This window comes from Dermacentor andersoni, chromosome 4 (assembly GCF_023375885.2).
Source record: "Dermacentor andersoni chromosome 4, qqDerAnde1_hic_scaffold, whole genome shotgun sequence".
NCBI classification, from domain to species: domain Eukaryota; kingdom Metazoa; phylum Arthropoda; class Arachnida; order Ixodida; family Ixodidae; genus Dermacentor; species Dermacentor andersoni.
Genome location: NC_092817.1, coordinates 82,425,984 through 82,450,626, shown reverse-complemented (window position 1 = coordinate 82,450,626; position 24,643 = coordinate 82,425,984). Strand labels below are relative to the sequence as shown.

Below are 24,643 nucleotides of genomic sequence, written 5' to 3'. Positions count from 1 at the left end.
CTCACTGTCATCCGAATGCTGAGCTCGTTGACGAATGGCAAATGCACCAACTGCTGGTGGTCTAAATTAACCCATGGCCTATCCCTCTTTGAGATTGAGATTGAGGGAAGTTTTTACCGACTGTGTATAACAATGAGCAAATTATCTTGTCAACCAAATGTGTACAAACGGCCTATGCATTGAGAACATTGAATGAAATGAAACTGATGACTCTGCAGTATGTGTTGTGTGCCTTAGTTTACACTAGTATTCTGCATGCTGTAGTGTTGCAATTTTCACAAAAGCTGTCCAAGGGGCATTTGTAAAAATCTTAAATGGATATCTTGGTGCAGCATTCGTTATAGAGCCTTGAACCATCAGCACTAGTGCATCTCTTACAGCCGTTGTTTTAATATTCTTGTGCAGTTCCCGAGGCCACGGGTATTGAGAAGGTACCTCCAGTCTTCAAAACCAAGAACTGGGACAGCATTGTCAAGGAGACTGAGAATGAGAAAGAAGAGGGTGATGCAGCACTGAATGCCCTCTTTCAAAAAATTTATGCTGAAGGCTCCGATGAAGTCAGGAGGGCCATGAATAAGTCATTTGTGAGTACCCATTGCCCTTTCACCTTAGTTGTCCTGATTTCTCTAGAGTACATTCAAAACGGAACAAATACTGCATAACAATCGCTCCATGCTCGCAGCGCTTCCACAAGTTCTGTAGGCACGACAATGCTCACTGTTTTTAGGTCTCGGGTGGCTTTGCATGGTGTGCAGAGGCCTAGCTGCATTGTGGTTTTGACCATAGCATCATTGTAATGCGGCAGTAATTCACTAAGGTATTGCACAATTCACACAACACCAAACCATTGGGACCAACGTATAACAGGAAATGCTGTGGATGCCCGGATTGTTTTGTTTCTTTTTCAAAAGTATATTGCTGTCCTGAATAAATTCAGGGGATTCGTTACCGATGCCCTCATCTTCTTTTGGCAGTGCGATTAGATTTTTTTCAGTTCTGTTTGTTCAAAGCTAATAGCGAGGACACTTTAGTCAAAACGGCACCACTCTCTCCTGAAGACTTGATGTCCAGGACAGCGTGAAACGGGTTGTTAGAGCAGTCATTGGAGAAAAACTCAAGATGCCCTTTTTTTCGTGGAGGCAACACCAGTTTGTAGAGGAGGGACACCTAGCAGCGCTGTACTTGAACTGCAAACAGCAACGCTTGCTTCAGCATATCCATCCTCCCCTTTTAAGGGTGAGGGAGAGCGAGGTTTGCGTTCATAAAAATTCTGCTAAGGAAAGCAGTTGCTGCTCTGACAGACAAGCCCCCTCGCCAAAACATAGGCTTCAGCGACATTCCTTGTTTTGTCAGTTAATTGCTCTTCTTGTAGTCATTAGGTGCTGTACTGTTATATGAGGTAGTGAGACATGAACACACTGGCAGTTGACCTTGGAATGGGGCCAGTGCCTATGCGCATCAAAGGGGGTAAAAGAAGAAAGGCAGTGAAGCTAATCAGACAGATGCCTCGTTTTGAACCCTTTGGGGCAGATATGGAATGAGGGCTTTAAAACAGGTGAAGGAGAGACATAGTTCACTCGCACATTAGTAGACGGGCTACCTATAAGTCTTTTCAGGTTTGTTGATTTTTTAATTGTCATGAGAGCACATGTAGCTTTCTGGGAAGACAGGAATTGCAGATGAAAACAAGGTGCCACTAGGTACATTTGGGACACTGGAAAAGCACTAAATGAGGTAGTAGTGCTCAACACCACCCTACAACAGTTGGCAGGAAGCACGTTGCTACAATAGAACTGCAAGATAATTTTACATTAATTGTACCTGAAGGCTAGAAGAGTTTTCCAGATAGCATATCTGATGCGTTCACTTTACCCTAAGCACTGCCAAGATCGCACTGCAGCTATTCGGGTCGCCACTGCGGTCACTGTTGGGGCCAGGTGCACCAGTGAAGTTTAAATTATCTGGTGAAGGCTAATTTCAGGATCGAAATAATCAGTTTGGTTCCGTAAAAATGTATGGATGCCGGCTTGGGACCTTCGATTGGGATCAAGTTAACCAGTCGAATTAATGAAACTAGTAGTGTACTAATTTTCTTAGAGCTTGAGCGTGATTTATTACTGCCGCTGCATTCCTAAGTTGTTGCCGACTGTACATCACTGTTGCTCAACCTGATGATGCAGGTTGAGTCCGGCGGAACAGTGCTGAGCACAAACTGGGAAGAAATCTCGAGCAAGACCACACCCGTCAAGCCACCCGATGGGATGGAGTACCGCAAGTGGACGGAGTGAATGTGCTGCCATAGTCTGGCTATGTGCAGCTGAGATACATTTTGTGCCATTCGAAGGAGTTACAAAAGCGCATTGCTGTGAAGCTCAATAATTTAATGATATGGCCTCCTGCACACATGTAACATAATTTTGTTGTTGTGGAAGTTTCTGTTAGTGTGTCTTTAATATGAGTGCTTCTAATAAAATGTTTTAAAGTGTTTCTGTGTTTGGTTTGCTTTGTGTGCTGAAGTGGTCACTTGAAATATGCAGTTGACTGAAGCAAAAAACACAAGGAAATCCAAGTTCACTTGCTTTATTCAGCCAAGTTGACTGGGCTTTAAACTTTCATTATCAAACAAATTGTTTGTTTGTTGGAATGTACCTATTTTTCTACATTCGAAGTCTTTCTGAATGAAGAAATGTCACCATTTTCTGTGTTGGTACAGCAGAGGTTGGGGCACAAGCTTGTATTTACAGCATATAAAGTATTCATAAATAGGCATGCTAGACAAGGCATGTCTTGAAGGCGCCACCTCGGGTGCAAAGGCTTTACTAATTAGAACTCTCATCATTGTCATCACAGTTTGTGTCGTAGTTGTTGAGTGCTGCGAGTGCTGGTGTTGAACAGCTGCAGTGAGCTGTTCCAGGCCCTGCTCTTCCACCATGGATATTGGCTACAGGCTCCCACCTGCAACAAAGTTTAGGCAGTCAAAGTTTAGGCAGTCAGATTCTGGCACAGTAAATACAACATTGAAGTGGTGTGCCTACGAGCTGTGTTAAAGCTAGTACTGACAAATATCCGAAGTTGTGGGAAGTATGTTTAACAGCTAAAAGAATGATGACCTAGCTAGTGTGAAGGCTGTGAAGCTGATACTAAACTTGATCTTGAAAAGTCTTAAGTGGTGTCATCAACATTATCGAAATGGTGACACTACATAGTTTGCAGATTTAGCTTAGCAATAGGCCAGGTGGTCAAAATCAATCTGGTGACCCCTACTATAGTGTGCCTCCTGATCAGACCATAGTTTGAGCATGTAAAACACCAGAATTTGATTTTATTTGCCCAAGTTTTGTTCTTGTGGATTCGAGTAACGTTAGCATTCAGCTCGCCTTTCTGTTCACATTTGTTGAATGAGCGACATTTAGCTTTTGTTTTCTACTGGTTAAGGCTTTCCTTCCAGAAAATTGTCAAAGAAACATTCTTTAAATTGCAATTGAGCACTAAATTGCAATTGAGCATTTTGCAAGTAGACCACTATGGTCTACTTGCAAAATGCCACTTCGATTCGGTAGCACACTTGGTCAAGAGTAATGGATTCAGGGGTTTTATGTGCCAAAACCAGAATTTTATTATGAAGCATGTCATAGTGGGGAACTCCAGATTAATTTTGACCACCAGGGTATCTTTAACGTGATCCTAACGCACAGGACATGGGTGTTTCTGCTATTCACCCCCATCAAAATGCGGCCAGGATTTGATCCTGGAGCACAATGCCATAGCTGCTAAGCTACCGCGGCAGCTGGTCAAGAGTGTCTTAAGTGCCAATAATTGGATAGTGAATTTTGAATGTAAAATAACTGTTCCGAAGAAACATGCTAGCATGCAACAAAACTGAACTATAATGAAAAAAGCTTCTGCATGCTTTCTCAATGTTTACATACCAGATCATATATAGTGCATGCTTTGCTGCTGTACTGGCAGCCATACAGGCAAACTAGAGGAAAATCATCTGCGACAATCGTTTGGCCACCATGAGAATCGCGGGTTTGTATGCGATGCATAAAAATCCATGAGTAACAAATTTGTATCTTGCCTTTCCGGTTTGAACAACCTTCACGAAGTAAATTTGTTGTCGCATATTCTTTCTGGTGATCATTATACCCTCGTTTGGCCTCTGACGATACATGACTGTTTTCATATTGTAAATGAGAGTAATTTCTCATAAGTTATTCTTGAGCCATGATGAATGTTAGTTTGAATTTAGGTATAGAGCTAGTTCAAAGAAATCTGTTGCAACAAATAACAGAAACAGCAGTGTGCCTTCTTAACTAAGCTGTGCGAAATCTGGGCAAAATTTATTGTGTTAACTATAAATCCCGCAGTGGATTGCATCAGATTCTTCTGTATAAATTTGTTATGCAACGGTAGCATGTATGAAGTTTTCATGGTTCCAAGCACAGGTGTTAGTATGTAAGTAGCTGATGGCCAAAAGAAATAATTTTGTTTGCCTTATCGTGTTGAGCTTGTCTTGGTTGCTTAGCGTGAGTAAAATGCATAACGTGACATAGAGCTTCACATCCGATCACTGGGCTCAACAAGACCATCAACACTGGCACGCTCGTAAGTTTCAATGCTGAAATTACACCGAAATATAAAGGTTCTGTATGCCACTAAACACCGAATGCAGAGGCACAGGTTTGGCACACAGGATACTTGGTGTGGCATTCATCGTCACGTTGAGAGAACAGCCTGGCTGCGACCCCTTCTGTGAAATGTGAATGCTAGCACATGTATTTTGTGTCTGCCAGACACAGGACTTGCAAACATCGACACCAGTCAATTCTCGGAGGACTTCAGTTTAGGTCCTTTTGCTTCACTTGAGATATGCTACAATAAGCATGTGGCCTGTAGCCTTAGCACTAATTTTACATTTAAATATACTGTTGTGTTGATAACCAGCATCATCGCACCAACACTCTTGGGATTATCGTCTTCCATTCCTATTCCGTTTCCTTTCCCCGGCTTGTGTGTTCTAGCAGTGTGTGCACAAGCCGGCCGACTTCTCTGTCTTCCTATGAATTCCACTACTAATAAAATGAAATGCATTGCTTATGTTGCGTGATGCCAGGGTGGGGAGCTGATAAGAGCAATTGAGATTGCGGTGGGTTGCTCGGTAAAAACTGAGCGCTTCGTGGATAGCCTGGTGGCTCTCCAAGAGCACCACCAATGTGCGAGTCCGCATACAGCATATATGGGTCTCGAGGATCTTTAGTGTGTTGCTGTGATTGATGTCGCGGAAACGAAGGTGCCGCGAATAAGCTTTTCTTCTTTCTTCCTTCGTAAGCCGTTGCACGGTTCTCGTACTTCAGTATTCCGGGACTCAAGATCGCGGACGCCAGTAATTTGAACTGAATTTATTTGCAGACAGACGTTAGCGGTTACACTGAGTATATGGTAAACAAGGAAAGCGAGTTTGCGTTAACGAATGCGGCTGAGCAAAGGCCTCGGGGCAGTACGTCCGTCGCATCGATCGAGCATTTGGGAGATCAGTCCGTTATCTCTCAAGTCTCGGACAGCACTGCCCGCTCAGCCGCGCACATTTTCACTACCAGACTGCCCCTCCCCCCCAACTCAAACACTCCCCAATTACTCCCTTCTCCAGATGCTGCGCGATTTATGGCGCTCGCAAGAAGCACTGCGCGAGAACCCCCGCCGCTCCTCTTCTTTTTTTACTTCGCCGAACTGCGTCTGGCCACCGCCTTCGCAAAGCAGGCTATGCGGGCGTTCTCGGAAAGCGACTCGGGTGCGAGCCAACAGCGCAACATTGCAAGGCAACAAATCCACAAACACAAAGAATTCCTGAGAAGACGAGCGACCATGCGTTTCACTAAACAAAAAGAATGCATACGTGAGTCAACCTTCACAGCCACTTCACACGGCGTTTTTTTTTTTCTTTTTCTTTTTATAGCCTTAATTCTTCCGCTATAAATATCAAGCGCGAATCGAGTCTCTAGCTATGCGAATTTATTTATAACTGGCCAATGCGCGCATCCGGAGATCCACGGCAGTGTTTTGCGTAGCGCTTGGCGAGTCACCTTAAGCCACCTGGGGAGCACGCTTCTATTTGGGACTTCATTGGAACGGACAGGGCTCGATCGATCGGGAAGCGCCCCGCGTGGTTCTGAGCGAGCGGCCGTGTCGCCGCCTTGAGTCGCGGCTTCGCTGCTGGGTACGATAATGATAGTTGCGAAACTTGCACGATGTTTCTCCTTTTCTTTTTCTTCTTCTGTGTATGTTAGTGCTTTAGAAGGACAGCGCGTGCCTGATTGCAAGCGCCCAGGGATCTAGCGTGCCACCGTAACTCCACGACATCTAACGTACAACCTCAGTCAATAAAACTGGTATAGCGCAACATGGAAATGTAGAAACCGACCAGAAGAAGGAACAGATCGCTGTCAATAAAAGGCTGGGAAGGAGATCAGATCGGTTGTTAAGAGCACCGAGTCATAACTGCGGGCACAGTGTTCTTTCTGAAGGAGCCCCCTTCAGGCCCCTCGTCGTAATCAAGTTGAGTAGCTGCAGTGTCGTCAAAGTGCTTGGTCCACAGAAGCCCACAAATGCACGCGAAATTCCCGCACGACTGGCCGCTCGAGGCACTTTGCGTATATATTCGCAGGCTTCTTTCACGCTCGGAAAGCCACTTTTATGTACCACGTACCTATTGAGGAACAGAAAGCTGTAACGGGAGTCCTTCATGTCGCTTTACAATTTTCTCATTGACACTTTTCATGTAATATTTGAGGAGTTGGTTAATTAATTAAGACTAATGATCTAATATGGCCGAATGAAAGAAAAATAGTTTGAGTATCTCCAAGCGACAGCAAATAACATTACCTTTCTTCTGTCCACCTACGGGGCATTCACATATTTTTAACCTCTGACTGAAGTTAGCTGGGGCACCCTGTATACGTATGTGTTCGGCAGCGGCTGCTGCACGATTTGAGGCACTAGAGAGTTCAGTAAGCCTGAGTGGATTGGAGGACGTACGCATAATAATATTCACGACGTTGGCAACATACTGCGACATTTACTACTCTCAACGCGATCAGGGATCGTGTGACACAATTGTGTCGCACGATCCACGTCTACGAACAAGAAAGTGCGCTAAAAGAACGCCTTCGCGCCAACTATGACGCTGCCTAGTTCCGACACGTTTACCACGAAAGTGGAATACAATCTCTTCTGGGTTAAATGGTTTTGACACCGGCGCTATATGCTTATAGCGTCTGCATCTCTTAAGGACCCCTCACCAGCTCTGACTATATCGAAGCTTAAATTTCAATCCGAACGCCGTTTGCCCTTCTCCCCGCGGGCGCCGCACGCGCAAGTGCGCCTACTTGCATGACAATATGTGACGTCGCTCATAGTGGCACGTGACCTCGAAAATTATTCAAGGCAACATCAGTTATTTGTTTAACGTGTTGCTTCAATAGACGAATTAAAGTTTAGAGAAATAATAAAACGTATACAAGTCGAATGTCTGGGTCTCTTTGCTTTACTCCGCATACCGTAGCGAGAGAGATATGTACTTCCGTCTCGTCTGCTTGTTCCCATGTCTTGCAGTCGCGCGCGCAGAGAGCGAAACTATGCCATTTTCTACCGCTTGCGTCTGCCTCAGTGTTCGTGTGGCACTGACTTTTACCGTTAGTAAAACCGCAACCGTTATCGTTACCGTTTTACCGTTAGCACAAACGCAACAGCTCGCGCGCTAGACCGTCAGCGAAAGTGCGCCGCGCAGAAAGCAAAGAAAAAGAAAGCGAAAGAAAAAACGAAGGCGGGCACGTAACGTATGCGTCACGCGATCCTCGAGCTCCGATATGAGAGAATACAAGGAAGGAATTTCGCTTGCGGAGGCTCGACAGGGGCGAGAGGAGAGAGTGTCGACGTTGGCGGTGACGCTCGCCTCCCAAAATCATCGGTTCGCGGCACTGAAATATTTTTGTCTAGGCTATTAATGAAGCAATTTGAAAAATTCTTGCTCGAGAACGCTCCCTATAGGGCACGTAACAAGTTCCAGCGTATAATTTCCTATGTGGGCTGGTGAGGGGCCCTTTAAGAGTGACAGAAAAATAGAGAAAGGCAGGGAGGTTAACCAGAGGGTGGCGTACTGTTATACGTCCGCGTTTCTGCATACAAACTCTATTAAAGATAAAGTTAGTTGTGACGATACTGATTGGTAGACTACATTCCATTTATCGCGAATAGGTTGGTCTTACGCTGTGCGTAATGCGATAGGGAGAGCGCAAATGAAGAATTGCATGGCATTTAAATTGTAAACCAAAATATAACCTGTCGGCAACAAACTTGTTCGGACTCTTCCTGTACAGAAAGCATACGCGACCGGGGAACAGTGACGTATATACGTGGCAGTAAAACCACCATCGGCACTGAGTTTTCGGCGAGAAAAGCATGACATCGACGTACGCACATCGCATTGTGTGAGCGACAGGTTGTCTAAGTAAATAAGGTCAATATTTTCTATTTACCAAATACTGCGAAATGAAGTCTGCTGCAACAAATTACTAGGTTCAACCTCCCGAAGCAACATGGGCTATTAGCGACGCCGTATAGTGGTGAGCTCCGGGTTGATTTCTATAACCCGGAATTGCATACATACGTGCGCCTAAAATCTGGGTAAACAACCGCTCTTTGTGGCCGCCGCGACCGGGAACAGAATGCAGGCCTTAAAGAAAAGTTCGGAAATTATTTACGACGATTGCCGGTGTAAGCGAATAGCCGAACGGAGAGAAGAGAAAGGGAACATCAACTTATGCGCGCGCAATCGTAGGGGCACAATTGTAGCGGTAGTGTGGGTTGTTATACACGCAGCACCCTCTGTGGTATATAGCTTAGCAGCTATGTCATTGCGCTGATGAGCACGACGTCATTAAAACTTCTTTCTGGGCGAGTTGGTGCATACTTGACATAAAAATAGTTACAGCGCAATCACATGCAACCACAAGTGTGAAGCGCTTGTGTCCCGTCCTTCACACTTGTGGTTTCATGTGATTGCGCTGGAACTATTTTTATGTCAAGCACGACGTCGCGTCGTCCAATCGCGACCGCGCCGGCTGCATTTTGATGGGGCCCAGATGGGGGGGACTGACGATTTAGCGGTAAATGCGAGGGAAATGTGCTAATCGTTACTCGCACATCTTTGAGGTCCCGATCCACGATTTAAACAGCGTTCATCGCATCGCAAAGTGCTGTTCAGGAGCTCACATCGACGCACGTCCTGGCTCTTCGAAGTGCGACTCACGGTGGTCCGGAACAGACCGCCATCGGTCGTGCTATGTATACTGGGTGTTTCTATGAAGAAAATATTCAAAATAGCTGTTTTTGAAATAGAAGGACGGTTCTTTCGGAGACGGTTCGTTCGTCAGTGGTGGCGACCACGGGGTGACGGCGGATACGCGGTAATTAATTGGTCGTTAATTAACAACAATTCATTCATTAGCTTTTCTTTTTTTTTTCAGCGGGATCGTTGTAATTTGGAAATTGAAGCCAGCTATTCGTACAAGCGATATCCACTCTTAGATACAAAAAAAAAAGAAAATGCGGTCTCCCGCGGAACTATACGGCACGACGAATTTCAGCTACCAGAAGCGCGCGAAACCGAAACCATGGGAGGCTGCAGCCAGGCCGCGGCGGCTCTCGAGGAGACTTCCCGTTACATCACCGAGCAGGGCGCAGCCAGCGTGCTGCGGCAGCGAGGAGCCGCGACGCGCTGGTCTGGCCGTTCAGACAAGCCGAACCAGCGTGAAGGCAGCAAAGAAGACCTTCACAACGATGGTTTGCTGGGCAAGTTGGCATTAAATTCTCGAGGCGAGCAGCATGACAAGAAGGACTTATTACGAAGGGAAGTGCTGTGTCTTCTTTGTCTTCGCAATTAGTTCTTTTTTTTTCGCGCTGCTCGCCTAAAGAAGGAAGACCTTATCTTCAATTTCAATGTTTAGCGCTCTAGGACTATATGCCCATTCTATTTCAATTTCGGAGTTGCCACTCTGCAACTATATATATATATATATATATCTATATATATGTTTGCTCCGACTGCAGTTGGATGGAGCGTCAATTTTTTGTTCCTGTAAAACACAATATAGTCCAACTTTAACGATATGCAACCTGACGAGGCCTGAGCAGACGACGCCAAAAAAGCATGACGTCATCGCGTCATGCTGGGGCGGGCACATAAAAGTGGCGTCGGCACCTGCCTTTAGTTTTTGCCTCTTTTTGAATAAACTTCCTGTTGCGGTGAGAGTGGAAATTTCGGTATTTCGGAAGTACATAATTTATTAATACAATTCAATTAACTTAATTTTCTCTTTAATGTCCTGTTAACTAATTACATGCCGCAGAAAGAGGTGAACGCCGGAAGCAGCAGCAGCAGCAGCAGTCGACGCGATCGACTTTGGCAGAAGCTGCTAAGGCTTTGGTGGCCGTTGGCCTCGACCAATCACAGCGCGCAGGAAGGCAAGGGCGTGTTGCGTCGACCGGTTCGGGGCGGTAAAATCAGGTAAACGGGTCTGCGGTGAAATCGCGAATGTCTACGTACATCCGGCGAAGCCGGACAGAATGGCTCCCCTCTGATCTCGTCGTCAGCAGCTATTCGTCGTAAAGGCTCCTTGAGATGATAACTATTTGGGCAAGCGATTATGACCTAAATGCCGCTTTATATTTTGTGCGTGTTATTACTTATTGTGCAAAATTATTCTTTCGGGCCTCACCTCACGTTGCTCGTGCACACGTCGGAAGTTGTATAGTAGACGCCGCAGAGTTAGGGAAGATATACATGGTTGCATTGGTTGCCACGAGGAACGCCCCGTGTGCCGCCCTTCTGCGGCACGCGTTCCGGTCCGCACCGTTTTATTATATTATAGTCTAGGCGAGCTCGCGCGCGCCCCTGGAAGAGCGGAGCCGCAACCCGAGCCTCACCTGTCGAGAGCCGGGTCGTAGGCTTCGACCGAGTCCAGGTATCGGCTTCCGTTGTGTCCCCCGACGGCGTACAGCCTGCCCGCCAGCCGGGCGACGCCCACCCCGCCTCTGCTGGTGCTCATGGGTTGCACACCCACCCACCGGTCCAGCTCGGCGTCGTACCGCTCCACCGAACTCAGAGGGAGGTTGTTGTCGAAGCCTCCTGCACAGGGGAGGCAAGTTTCAGCCCTCCGGATCGAGGGTGTACCCCCATATAATATAGCAGCAATTAATTGCAGATTTCACAATAACGGCAAAAGTGTGCGAGGAAACCCCCAAGCTTTTCTTCAGTGTGAGTTCATATACGCCTGCGGATCACCCGAGACGATCAGTTAAAAGGAAGTGGTTGACGTTATTTTGGCGCCAAACAAGTGCTTGCGGACAAGCACAATTATTTACTTAATAAAACAAGTACTTAATTAGCTAAATATATAATGCTCTTTGTAAGTTGTTAAAATTACAATCTTAAGATTGTACAGCTTTATGTCCGCTCAAAGCGTTAAATCGACGAGGGTACTTCTCTGGAGCCCCACCCTTAATTACCGGAACGTTTTCTACGGGAGTCGAAACATGTGTGCTGTAAGGGTGATCTCTTTAGCTCACACATAGGAAGGCGCGGCAGCAGTGATAGTCTGCCACAGCACAAACGAGCTGTGTTTACCCCAACAGCCTCGAGCATCTATCTCACCCGTAGCGACGCGATTCGCTCGTACAGTTCTGCTTGTGTTCGGGCTCTGGTCGCGAACGCAGGCACATTGCGATGAGTGTGCAAAATGGGTAGCTGTTGGTTTTAGCTTCTCCTGTCGGCGAAACGGATAGCGAAAGCCCATGACAGTTTTGCAGTCTTCGCGATATTCAGTGCCAGACCCTTACGGGTGTGAAGCGGGCTTTTCTGCAATATAACCATGCGTGAGGCGAAGCGAGGTGGGTGAAAGCCGGAGTAAGGTAGCGATTTTGTTTAAGCCGGCGTGAAGAGTGACAAAAGCAGCGCACCTTACTTTTGTAGCAGGCATTTGACGGAACTATCTGCCCAAGCAAATATTTAACATGTATGTGGAAAAATCCTACAAATCCCCACGCAGCGCGAGAATCGATGTTATGCGGAACATTTTGCAGGTACCTGTCTATCCAGCATTGCTTGTGATTCCGCAAATCGATATCAGACGAACCAACGTGTTTGTGTAAATTGAGTAGTCGTGTGTGGTGGTCGCTAGCGTACGTGTGTGTGATGACAGCTGCACGCCGGCGACTATGTCGAATAGGATCGTATGGCAGCCGATCTATGCCGGCCGCTCGACGCGAGCTTACATGACGATTGTTGGGTTACACACGGGCAGTGGACGAGCGTAAGCGAAATAAACACGGATTATGACGTCATCAGCAACCACATCTTCTGCAGTCTTACCTAACGATGGGTATGCCGTGTGGTGTATGCTAAAGCGACGATGTCATTTGTACTCCGGTGAATAAATGTTAAAGCATGATTAACTTGGGCCATCGTGAAACTGGTACACCGTCGCACAGCTTTTACGTAGCGTAAACTACTACGAAGTGCTGAGGAAAGTGGGCTGGTCCCGGAGATTGTGCCGTCTAACACGGGAACTGTCGCAAAGAAAGGAGACGATAAAGTGGCACGTGAGGAACACGCCGAGTGTTTCAAAGAGCTGCCTTTGGAACGATAGACGTATTCGTGTGATCTTGGGCTTACGTACTGGTTGTGAAGAATGGCCGATCGTCATGCAGATTTGGACGTGAGGCCAGTAAGGGGTTACTTTCGCGAATCTGTAAGCGGAATGGTTCAATTGTATTAACTGCAGGAACTGGAACAAGATTGGTTTCTTAGGTTAGGAGGGCTGATGTATACGCCAGAGCTATGATTGTTTCTCTCCTCATCCCTTGCTGGGCTGGTAGGATAGCTCAATGTATTTCTGTGTGTGAACTAAGTAACGGCATTAAAGAAAGAACAAGATCGTGGGCTTATGGTGAGAGCACCGGGCTGCAGTGCTCCACGGCAGAGGTTCGGTTACACCATCGGTCACACATCATTTTCTTTTTGCTAAAGCGAGGCAATAGAGGAACCTACCTCCCTATACCACAAAGTGCCAAGCGTTAGACAAAGAATGCTTCGCATTGAAAGAACGGAAGGCGATTATGATGAAAGGGTTAGAGATAGAAGCAGTAGAAGATTCACTAAATGCATGTAACGTAACTCGCAGAAGGTTTAATCCCCACGACAAGCTCTTGCATTCAGCAATGCCGCCAGAAGTCTGTAAACGTCGAAAGGACAACATTGAAGCAATGCCGTACCGTCGCCGACGAAAGTGTACAAAGTGCAAGTGGTTGAATAAAAAAAAAAAACATTACTTCGAAGCTGAGTGTACAACCTGCAGGCAATTAGTGTCACATGATAACGGCACTCAATGTAATACATATCTAAATCCAATGGAATTGAGAGATGCAGTTGTACGCGGCAGCTACCATTGCGCACCTTTAAACTATAATGACAGCATACGCGTACTGCAGATACATTCAGTTTTTTATCAGTTTTTACTCCGCTCCTACGCTTCGCAATATTTTAGGAAGTTGTGGTGCAGCTTTTCCCAAGCGTTAACAAGTCGTTACGTCACGGACAAGAACTGCGTCCAAAGTCTGCACAGCCCGCTGGTGCTCTTAACCTTAAGATAGCTCCAGGAGTTCTGGGGGTGCGAAATGTTCCCAGGTTCGTTAATTAAAGTTGCAACGCGGAGTTCTTGGACGTGAAATATTTCCTAACAGCTAAATCGCGCATAGCTTCTCAGCCACCGCAAAGCGTGTTGTCATTTAAGATATTTCGCTTTAGACGACATCATGCCGTGGCCAATACCCAACCGTCATCAGATTAACTAACTCAGTCGCGTCAAATTAAGTGTTCGTGCATGAGCTGTACTCGCCTACGACGTAGATGAAGCCGTCGAGGGCGACGGCCCCTGCGCCAGCTCTTCGCTGAGTCATGCCGGCCACGTACGACCACTTGTTCAGATGCGGGTCGTATTTCTCGCAAGTGCTGAGCGACGTCTGTCCCACGTTGCCGCCTATGGCGTAGATGCAGTCCTGCGGGCGCACATAAAATGACCCGTGCACGTTTGTCTATACATCAAATGAAAGATAATATATGATAGAGTAAAATATTTCATAGTGTAAGATTTCATCGCGAAATTTCATTCTGAGAAATGATGAACGGTATCGATGGGGACGAAATGCAAAAATGCCCGTGTCCCGTGCTTTAGGGGCGCGTTAAAGATACCTGGTGGTGAAAATTAATCGGGTACTCCAGATTAATTTTGACCAGCAGGGGTACCAGCAGCCGCATTCCGCCCCCATCGAAATGCGGCTGCCGCGGCCGGGATTTGATACCGCGACCTTGTGCTTAGCAGCGCAACACCATAGCCGCTAAGCTACCGCGGTGAGTGCCTAAAGGTCAGTGCAGTGAGTAAGTGAACAAGTAGGAGAGGGTGTAGCAGCATCGCTCTGTAGCTGTCTCTACTCGAAAGTACCCGGTTGACCTTTAGTACAAGCCGGACTGCTGCATGACGCGGCAGAACGTTATGCGCGCATGTTTTGTGCAACTAGATTTTAATAGTTGTCGAATTGAAGGTCGACGAACAGACGGAACAAAGGATCAATATAAGTTTTCTTGTGAAATGGGGCAAGAATGGCGCATAAATGAATCAAATTGCAAAAGGCCTATGGAAAGAATGCCCTGGAGGAAGGAACTGTGTTCAAGTGGGTCCAGCATTTTCCGGAAGGACGCGTGAAGGCCCCAAGAACGATGCAAGGCGCCCCTCCATCTCGCGCGAAGATGAAAACATCGATCGTGTGCGTTATATTGTGCTCGGTGACTACCGAATGACTGTTAGGATGATAGCAGAAACACTTGGTTCGAGAAAGTCGTCCGTTCACCGAATTCTGACTGAGACTGTGAAAATTAAAAAGATTTGCGCTAAGGTGGTGTCGAAACTGCTAACTTCTGAGTAAAAGTTGCGACGAGAAGAATGCTGCAGTGATTGGAAAACTTCAGATGACAGCGATCAATTGCTTCAAAGGGTTGCCGCCGGCGACGAAACGTGGGTTTACGAATACGACATCGAGCTGAAGTCGCAGAGCAAGAATTGGAAAAAAGATAGATGCCCGTAGACCATGCAAAGCAGAAATCAAAGTCAGGTTGGTCATGTTTTTTGACTGCCATTAAATTATGTATATATATATATATATATATATATATATATATCCGTGAGTTTTTTTTAAATGCAATTTCATCACTGTGCTGAAAGACCCTCCTTATACTCGCCACATATCCTGCTGCGACATTTTGTTTTTTTGTTTTTTTGTTTTTTAACTTCTAATGAGAACTAATGTTCCATTGGTGCCATTTCGGGGATGCGACGACAGTTCAAAAGAAAACGACATCCCTGCTGAAGTGCCTGACAGAAGAGGAGGGCTTCCAGAGAAGTGGAACCAGTGCACAATTGCATCTAATGGAGAGTATTTTACAGTGGACCACATTGATGTATCTGAAAGTTTGCGTAATAATGTATTTGCGTAATGTATTTTTTTAAACGTACTGCACGAACTTTTGGGACATGCCTTAATTGTATAGAGATATGAAAGAAAAAACAAGCACAATCTCTTTTTCTGCATTCGGTAGGAAACTTTTTCATTTTTTTTCCCGAGTCTCGATCCTAGGTCAGATAACATCGCACACCCACCCTAAACTCCATCGGCTTCTTTGAGCTGTGCGTCCATATCAATTTATCCCTGTCATTACTGTCGTTCATGGCCATCGGTACTTAACGGACTGTGCAAGCAAAGAATGATTTGCATTTCTCACGCGTAGCAGTGGAAGACTCACGATGACGCCGATTATTCCTAAATGGCTGCGTACATGCGGACATAAGACTAAGACGTGCAACCTCTTTTTGTTGCGAGCCGAGTGAAGACGATGCTAACCTTGAGGACAGCGACGGCAACGCCTCCTCGCGGGGACTTCATGGGCGCGACCACTGTCCACGTGTCCGTCTGACTGTCGTAGCGCTCGACCGTGTTGAAGTAGGACGTGTCGTCCATGCCGCCTATGGCATACAGCGGCCCGCTCAGCTCGCACAGTCCTAGACCTCGCCTGCGACAAGCAGAAATGAGCGCGCGGTGTAGTGTCTATACTTGAATGGGTCGGAAGTCTTCTGTACTGCACGCAGGTTATGAGAAAACTGCAGATGACAAAAAAATAAAGGGGGGGGGGGAATAGTGCCTCTGTCCTCACAGCTTAAACTACTTTATGAATATTTTAAGCGTATACGGTGGAATAAAAAAGATTTTTTTTTAGGTTTTGTGTTTCGGGACGGATATGACATGCTCTTGCGTAGTAATTTTGACAGTTTTCGAAAAAGCATGTTTTTTCTTCTTCCGTCAAGTGTAACTCGATTGTGCACCATGCTGTTTACAGACAACCTTCACACAAGTATCGAGGCCGAGGGAGCTAGACACCATATCTAAGGTGCATATACACCATATCTGTGGTGCAAACACGCCACATGTATGGTGTCTTTGAAAGCCGGCTGGCCGAAGTAGTAACTAACCACGCATTTGTTTCAGCACACGTTAAAACTCCACGCTCTTCCAAAAATTTGTGGAACAAACTTTATTCTGGGATGGAAAAGCGCTGCTAAAACGGAGACTTAGGAGGAACACAGGACAAATCACTTGTGTGAAACTCTGTCTAGGGAACAGCGATCAAGCTTACCTGGCGACGCTCATGGGACATATCAACTTCCAGCAGTTAGTTTCAGGGTCGAATACTTCAGCGCTGGCAAGGTGGTGTTTGTCGTCGCTTCCACCCACGGCATAGAGCTTTCCTGTGCAAGTACGATGGTTAAAGTTTGCATCGCATGTCTCGCTTCGCGAGAACAAATTGTCGCACGTGCAGACGAGCTAACTAAAGCGCTGATTACCGTCCACCGACGCGACCCCGACGTGTCGCCGCCGGGTCGACATGTCAGCCGCCTTGAGCCACTTGTTGCCCGCTATGCTGTAGAATTCCGTGGACGACGACGGCTCCCCGCTGGCGTCTCGGCCCCCGACACAGAATATGGTCCCTGGGAAACAGGTACGCGCGTGTCTTTCCTATAGCGTGACAACAGAAAACCTCTGCATTTTATTTTCGCATTTGATTCCGGAACTTCTTGACAGATGTGCCATTTTTTGTGCTCTCGTAACCTTCTCGACATGAGCGAACGAGACATTTACCATGGAAATACGGCACGCAGGTGTACTTTCCTGTTGCATGTCTGTGCTTTCTTTCTCTCTGCGTTCTTATTTCTATTTTTATTCCTCTCTTTAACCTTTACCCACAGTGTAGGGTAGTTAACCAGAAGCATCCCTTCTGGTTAACCTCCCTGCATTTCCGACCTCGTTTCCTCCCCTCTCTATTGTGTTAGTGTTTGCGATTTCGTGTCATATTTTCATCCTTCAATATTTTTTTTGTGTGTGTGAATCTGTGAACCCCTCCTTTTGTTCCTCGCCGTTTTCATCTTGCTTCAGCAGCTACGGTTTTGCTGACTACTTGTAAACTGCCACAAACTGTTAGGGACGTCTTTTTGGCCCACGATGATGAAAACCGAAAGGGATCGGAAAGAGCCTTGTGCGTCATTGCAACCAATTTATCTGCAACCGAATTTTTCTGTTAAAACAATGGGACTGGTATCCGGAGGAGGGAGACATCACGGCCAGTTGAAAGGCAACGGCAAATCTTTAATCTTGGAGCTGCTTGAATCAAGAAAAAGATGTCGTTTGAACTTATTGAGATTACTTTTTTTGCGGTAAACTGACTATCGATCTCACGCAGTATCGTTCCCCATTGTCTACCAAGCGCTAGGCGACATCACCAAACACACTTTCTAATCCCGTGCTTTGCCAAAAGCAATATTTATAAATTTCCCCTTTTTCTGCGTTTTGTGTCCGATTGGACAAACTATCTAGAATCTTATGGCGCACTCTATGAATAGATTTCAGTTTATTATCCATTCAACAAACAACGATTGCGTACAGATGATATTCACACGAGTGCCTCAAAGTCAACGACTGCAACGGGACCCTCGGGAGGGGCCCTCCTAATATGTTAAACCAAAATGAGCCCCATTATGACGAAATAGAAAGTGCCTGCAAGGTGAGGCGTCTTTTGAGGAGCCGCGTTGCCTGGTGGAGTTAGGCTCGGAACGGGACAGCCTTTTCGCGTGGTTTTTTGCTCGCTATGTGATGACGTGGATGCTACCAAAGAGACGACTTATAATATTTGCGATGACGCCTGAAAGACAGGACGCGGGTATGTACGTCTCATCTGGCGAGCATCCCATCTTAATTCTGGCGACACGAGGCTACCCTGTTTTTTCTACCAGGGTTAGGTGTCGCCTTTATGCGAAGTATTTTGCTTTTGGCATTGGTATGGCTGACAGCGCTATGTGTAACCCTTGAACGTGTTCCGTGTGACTGCACTCGCTACAGCGTACGGAGACGATTGCTCGCGACTGCGCTAGCTCTCGTTGAGTACAGACCGTGGTCAAAACAAGTAATTATGGAATTCCGGCCTCGTAAGCCGTCGCCGCAGAGGGCGACGAAGGCACTGTCGCAATATTTAAGGACAACGAACCCGCGCGAACGGCTTTGGCCTTACCTACGGTGTTCAGCGTCCTGCACGGGATCCTGTGCGGTTATAGTGACCGGCTGTGCTTGTATGCCTATACTCTATGACCTCTTATTATGCTATTATCTTTCTATATACTTCCTTATTACCCGTCCTCTGGTATAGACAGGGTCGCAAGCCATTTTCTCTTCTGGTTAACCTTCCTGCCTTTTTCCTTCTTTCGTCTTTCTGTTACCCGGTCTCCGTCTGACTGGGCCTTCTGCGTTAACTGCGTGGAACGCGCGTGCTTCTTGCGTATTCCAAGGTTTGCAGCGTCCACTTACGACTCGGCCATTTCGCGCAACGCGACGTGCCGTTGGATGCTGAGCTCGATCGGTAAGCGCACGTGCATACCACGTCCATTTCGACCAGCATTTAAAGCGCGCGGTATTCGCTCAACGCTCAGTGGCTGCCGCGACAGCGCACCAGTGCGTCGGAAATGCATTTCATGCCGTGTTATATATAGCACGGAGTGCTCGGCGGTCGCATACCGGCGTAGCTGTGGCGGGGCCTGGATCGCTCTCCGGGCGCCGGCGGCGTGCCCACCAGCAGGCCCGCCTTCCAGAGCTGCTGGTCGCGCGCCTCGTCCAGCAGGTCCCGGCACCGGTGGCAGCCGCGCAGGAGCTCTTCGTCCTCGGAACGGCGGCGCACGTAGCCCGGCGGCAGCAGCGGCAGACGCACGCGAGACAGCAGGCTCGGCAGTTCCGCGGCCCGCGGCCCGGTGTCGTGGCGCACCCAGCTCATCAGGGCTTCGTACACCTGCGGCCGAGGGTCCACTTCTTGGCGAACGAGTTCGTACGCTATGTATACACGGTGGTTAACGAGCGCTCACCAATCGCTATACCCGTGGCGCATTATCAGAGAAGGCGTCCGGCCAACACTTCTAACGAACGAGATGCCTTGGATGCAGTTTTGCGGGCTCCTTGGGATGCGTATAGCAGAAGCTGTTGGGGATGGAGAAGATGCTGCCCTTCGGGATGCACATTTTAGCTTTTACAGCACGTCTTCGCTTGGGCATGCATCACTTGGTACCTTTGTTTTCATGGTGGTATTTAAGATCAGCACACTCTTGTGCCACAGAAAGCCCAAAGTCATAAAGGTCAGCGCAGCCGAGCTGTATGCAAGGTATTCAAACTTCTCGACGCACCGACACGCCGCTCGTTAGCTCTTGGCTGTTTTCTTATGTTTGCCACTGAACTACACTTGGCTTCGCTGTAACGATTCCGCGAATGTGCGTGTTCACGTCTGTTGTGAGCGACACGGTGCAGCTGACGGTAACGCGTCTCACGCGCTACAGCCTCCAAGCCGCGTCTTTCACCTGCCATTTGTTGTCGTTCCCTCGCTCGAGCTCTATAGGTGTGATAGCGCGAGCAACACCGCTTGGTCTGGACGGCGATCCCTCAAACCCCATATTCGAAGCCCTCGATTCGTGCTTGACCTTGGTGCAGGCTTGAACAAAAAATATTAACCACTATAGTAATTCAGTACTAAACGCATTACCGACGACAGTCATCGTTAGATGCGTGAGATGCATTGTGCCGAATTTTTGTGTATACCTTTCTGTGATTCTCTACTTTTCCTTTTTTCATGAAGTGCTATTTATTAATTTTTAAAGTGTTCTCTCTGTGCCCCTCCTCTCTACAATGCTGTAAAGCGTTGAGGGTACAATAAATAAATAAATAAACAAATAAATAAATAAATAAGTAAATAAATAAATAAATACAACCGAAACAACGGCGGATCGAACCCGGTATAGCTGTCGGTTGGAATCGCGCACGCTGCGTGTATACCTGCGCCTCGGACTCCACGCTGAGGTCGGCGGCCGCCAGGAGCCTGGCGAGGTGCTGCGAGCCGAGGGCGAGGAACTCCCTGCCGGCGGCCACCCTGGCGAAGTGTCCCCGCGCGAACAGCTCGGCGCTGCGGGCCAGGCCGCGCAGCCCGTGCGACTCGGCGAACTGCCACACGCCCAGAGCGTTGCTTGGCTCCAGGTGGGCGCGCACGAAGCACGAGCAGGCCCGGGTCAGCGGCTCCATTTGCAGCACCGACGAGGCGTGCAGCAGGGCCTGCGCGCATTGAATTGCGCCTTTAGCTCGGGCCCAACTGCGACGCGGCCTATTCAAATGCACGTAAAACGCAAAAACGGACGGACGGAAAAAACTTTAATGGAAAAAGGACCTGCGAGGTTGCCAGCCCGGGCTCAGGCCACCCGGGCATTGTGTGCGGTGAGGCATAGCCTTTCCACCGCTGCCCGGGCCCGCTGGATAGCCCATAATTGGTCGTTTAGTTCTGAGCTAGTCAGAGCGCTTAGCCATCGCTCCTCGAGAAGGTCCGGTTCTATGTTGTCCTCTACGTATACTGAACTGATGTGTGTGCACTTCCACAAGAAACGTTTTTTTCTGAGATAACCCCTGGACCGATTTTAATTAAATTTGTTTGCATTTGAGAGAGAAAGTTAAATTCTAGTGACCGTTGGAAGCGGAATTTCAATTTAGAGCCTGAATTTGGTTAAGAAATATTTCGAAAATCCGAAAAACATAGATGCACGAAATTTGTTAAAATTAAATTATTGGGTTTTACGTGCCAAAACCACTTTCTGATAATGAGGCACGCCGTAGTGGAGGACTCCGGAAATTTCGACCACCTGGGGTTCTTTAACGAGCACCTAAATATAAGTACACGGGTGTTTTCGCATTTCGCCCCCATCGAAATGCGGCCGCCGTGGCCGGGATTCGATCCCGCGACCTCGTGCTCAGCAGCCCAACACCATAGCCACTGAGCAACCACCTGCGGGTACGAAATTTGTTGCATTTGAGAGAGAAAGTTCAATTCTAGTGATTGTTGGAAGGGGAATTTCGATTTAGAGCCGGAATTTGGTTACAAGAATTTGCGGAAATTCGAAAGTTTGAAAAAAGAAAAACATAGCACGAAGCTCACAAATTAATAGCTCTGCATCACAAACAGATATGACGGTTCTGCAAGCGGCATCCATTAGATCATTCAAAGCTGACAAATTCGATATGTCAATTTATATCTGACGTGAATTTGTTACGTTGTGTACAAGAATTCTGCGAAAGCTGTGTTTCCATATTACTGAATTTTGCTAGATTCATGTGTAACATATCAATTTTGTCCGCTTTAGATGTACTATCAGATTCAATTCACAGAATTGTAATATCATTTTTCCTTGCCGTGTTACCACAGTTGTAAACTTAATAGTTTTGTTTTCTGAAAATTATCACTTTTTGCCACATTTCAATAAAAAAATTTGACGGCCTGAATCAAAAATTCGAAGCCAACAGTCACCAGATTTTAGTTTTTTCTTTTAAATGCAACAAACCTCGCCAGATTTGGTGCAGTGGTTGCCGAGAAAAACGAATTCTCCTTGTACATGTATTTAGATAGGAGCACGCGAGCTAAAGCTTCCTCTTAAACGCGAGGACCACGAGGGGCGTAACCGCGGTTGCTTGTTCTGCATAAGGTGTACGACTCGATTCTTTCTTTCTGTGTTGTCCTGTACTCTTTTTGTTCTTGTTTTTATTATACTCGCACCTTTTTTTTTTTTTGTTACACTAGGATACGATCATACATATAGTTTCGCTGCGAAGGGGGCGAAGATTCTACCGCGCAGTTAATGCCGAAGCTCACAAAGCGCTGCGTTATTTGGTACGGCTATAGATACGACACGACCTCGGAAATATCCTGCGGGGCCCGTTGTTTCCAAGAAGTGAAGTTTGAATAACCGTTCATTGCTGTCACTGGTTCAAATTATTAAGACAACGTCGGTTTCATTAACTAAAGGTGCTGTCCGATGCAGCTTAAGCGTATCTGCCTTCTCCGATTTGCGATGAATATATGTCAGGTTCTTCAGAAGATATGACTTTTGAAGTTACAGAGAAATCTCGATGAGCTCAACGGCAACGGCATTCGGGTAATATTAAGCGGCCGGTGTGACGCCCAACGCGTTCCGAGATGAAGTTTCGCGAGGTGCCGGGCAAATAACGCAAGGCGTCACCGTTTTTTACCTGGACTCCCTCCACCGTCAGCTGGACTACCCCCGTGTAGGCGAACTGAATCAGCTTGTCCATCGCCACTTCGTCGATGTCGCCGATTGTCACTTCCTGCGAAAGAGATTGTGTGATGTGTCGATTCTGACAGTATGCACTCAGAGTATACTTATTTCCGGCACTATATATATATATATATATATATATATATATATATATATATATATATATATATATATATATATATATATATATATATATATATATATATATATTGACACGTGTACTTATCTTTATCGGGCGACCACGTTTCGCCGCTTAACAACTGTAATCGCACAGCGACGGACGCGCCTGCATGTATCCGACGTTTCTGGAAAGTTATCGATGATTCTACCCGGCTGTCTGTTGTCGCCGAACCTTATGTTATCTGATTTCATCGCCTGACGCGAATGGCGTAGAACATTGTGGAATACGCGCGGGTCCCAGCGATTAGTCTGGAACATTCGACGACTGCTGTATAAAAGCTGACGCGCTTGACCCGCTGAGCAGATTTTCGACGATCGCTGAGCGTGTTCGCCGCTATCGTTGTGCTATAAGTGTAGCCTGTTTTGTGGGCACAGGTTCGCCCAATAAAAGTTAGTTTTGTCGTTCACAGTACTGCTACTGTGTTATTCAACGTCACGACCACGTGACATCTGGTGGAGGTGCTTGTGCGTTCATGTACCGAACGCCCCCGCAAAGCCGCGATCCAAGCCCGAAGCCCGAGGACAAAACCAACGTCGCCCAAGACCAGCGAGCTAGCCGCCGGCTGCAAGGACTGCCCCCAGAGCACGGACTCCTACCTGAGACGTGCAGGAAGATTGCCACCAAGTCCTCCCCAATGGCAGCCCCAGCATCCCCCATCGTGCTGCAGCAGCCCAGGGAGCCCCCCACGTTCCGCGGTTCAACATTCGAGGACCCGGAAACCTGGCTCGAGACGTACGAGAGGGTCGCTGCATTTAACAGCTGGAACAGCGACGACAAACTGCGACATGTCTTCTTCGCATTGGAAGACGCTGCCAGGACGTGGTTCGAGAACAGAGAAGCCGCGTTAACGACCTGGGACCTTTTCCGAAGTGGCTTCCTGCAGACATTCACAAGCGTTGTACGCCGAGAACGAGCCCAAGCACTACTGGAAACCTGAGTGCAGCTGCCCAACGAGACCACCGCGATTTTTACAGAAGAAATGAGCCGCCTATTCCGCCACGCCGACCCGGAAATGTCTGAGGAAAAGAAAGTCCGGCTACTAATGCGTGGTGTTAAGGAGGAACTTTTCGCCGGTATGGTACGAAACCCACCGAAGACTGTCGACGAGTTTCTTCGCGAGGCCACTAGCATCGAGAAGACACTCGAGATGCGAAACCGGCAATTCGACCGCCGCACCAACGCTACAAACTATGCCGGAGTTCAATCACTGGCCTCCCAAGACCTGCGCGAGGCTATCAGGGCAGTCGTACGAGAGGAGCTTCAGAAGATCTTCCCGTCGTCGCAGCCTCAAGTGGCCTCGATCGCTGACATCGTCAAAGATGAGGTTCAGCGGTCGCTTGGAGTTCCGGAGGTGCAACCTCAATTACCGCAACCCCAACCCGAAGCGATGACCTACGCCGCCGTCGTACGCCGTCAAGGCCCTCCTCAGCGACCGCGCCAGGGCCCTGTAACGCCGCAATTCCGTCGACCACCGCCGCCGTCGCCGACAGCGCGCCCACCCGTCGCCCAGCGGAGCTACCCGAGGAAGACCGACGTTTGGCGCGCTCCTGACCACCGCCCGCTCTGCTACCACTGCGGGGAAGCGGGTCACGTCTACCGACGATGTCCATACCGGGAAATGGGACTGCGAGGTTTCGCCGTCAACGCTCCGCGCCCGCAG

General features: G+C 47.6%; 2 protein-coding genes across 3 annotated transcripts in view; one reads left to right on the top strand and one right to left on the bottom strand.

Annotated features, from left to right (window-relative positions):
* Positions 1–2,487, top strand: part of LOC126536393 (protein SGT1 homolog) — a 35,414-nt gene extending 32,927 nt beyond the window's left edge. The window contains exons 10-11 of the mRNA XM_050183331.2: positions 406–584; positions 2,181–2,487. Coding sequence (XP_050039288.1) covers positions 406–584; positions 2,181–2,288 — 287 coding nt within the window. The 3' untranslated portion in view covers positions 2,289–2,487. The remainder of the gene's footprint in view (positions 1–405; positions 585–2,180) is intronic.
* A 298-nt stretch (positions 2,488–2,785) lies between these two features.
* LOC126536392 (kelch-like protein 8) overlaps positions 2,786–24,643 on the bottom strand; it is a 49,274-nt gene continuing 27,416 nt past the window's right edge. Inside the window, exons 3-11 of one of the 2 annotated variants that reach the window (XM_050183330.2) lie at positions 22,756–22,851; positions 20,524–20,796; positions 19,225–19,492; positions 17,007–17,150; positions 16,799–16,910; positions 16,009–16,177; positions 13,953–14,112; positions 10,984–11,185; positions 2,786–2,955 (exon numbers count right to left, since the gene is read on the bottom strand). In XM_050183330.2, coding sequence (XP_050039287.1) covers positions 2,820–2,955; positions 10,984–11,185; positions 13,953–14,112; positions 16,009–16,177; positions 16,799–16,910; positions 17,007–17,150; positions 19,225–19,492; positions 20,524–20,796; positions 22,756–22,851 — 1,560 coding nt within the window. In that variant the 3' untranslated portion in view covers positions 2,786–2,819. Of the gene's footprint in view, positions 2,956–10,983; positions 11,186–13,908; positions 14,113–16,008; positions 16,178–16,798; positions 16,911–17,006; positions 17,151–19,224; positions 19,493–20,523; positions 20,797–22,755; positions 22,852–24,643 lie in introns of those variants that run through there. The other variant, XM_055073965.2, reaches the window with a different exon arrangement.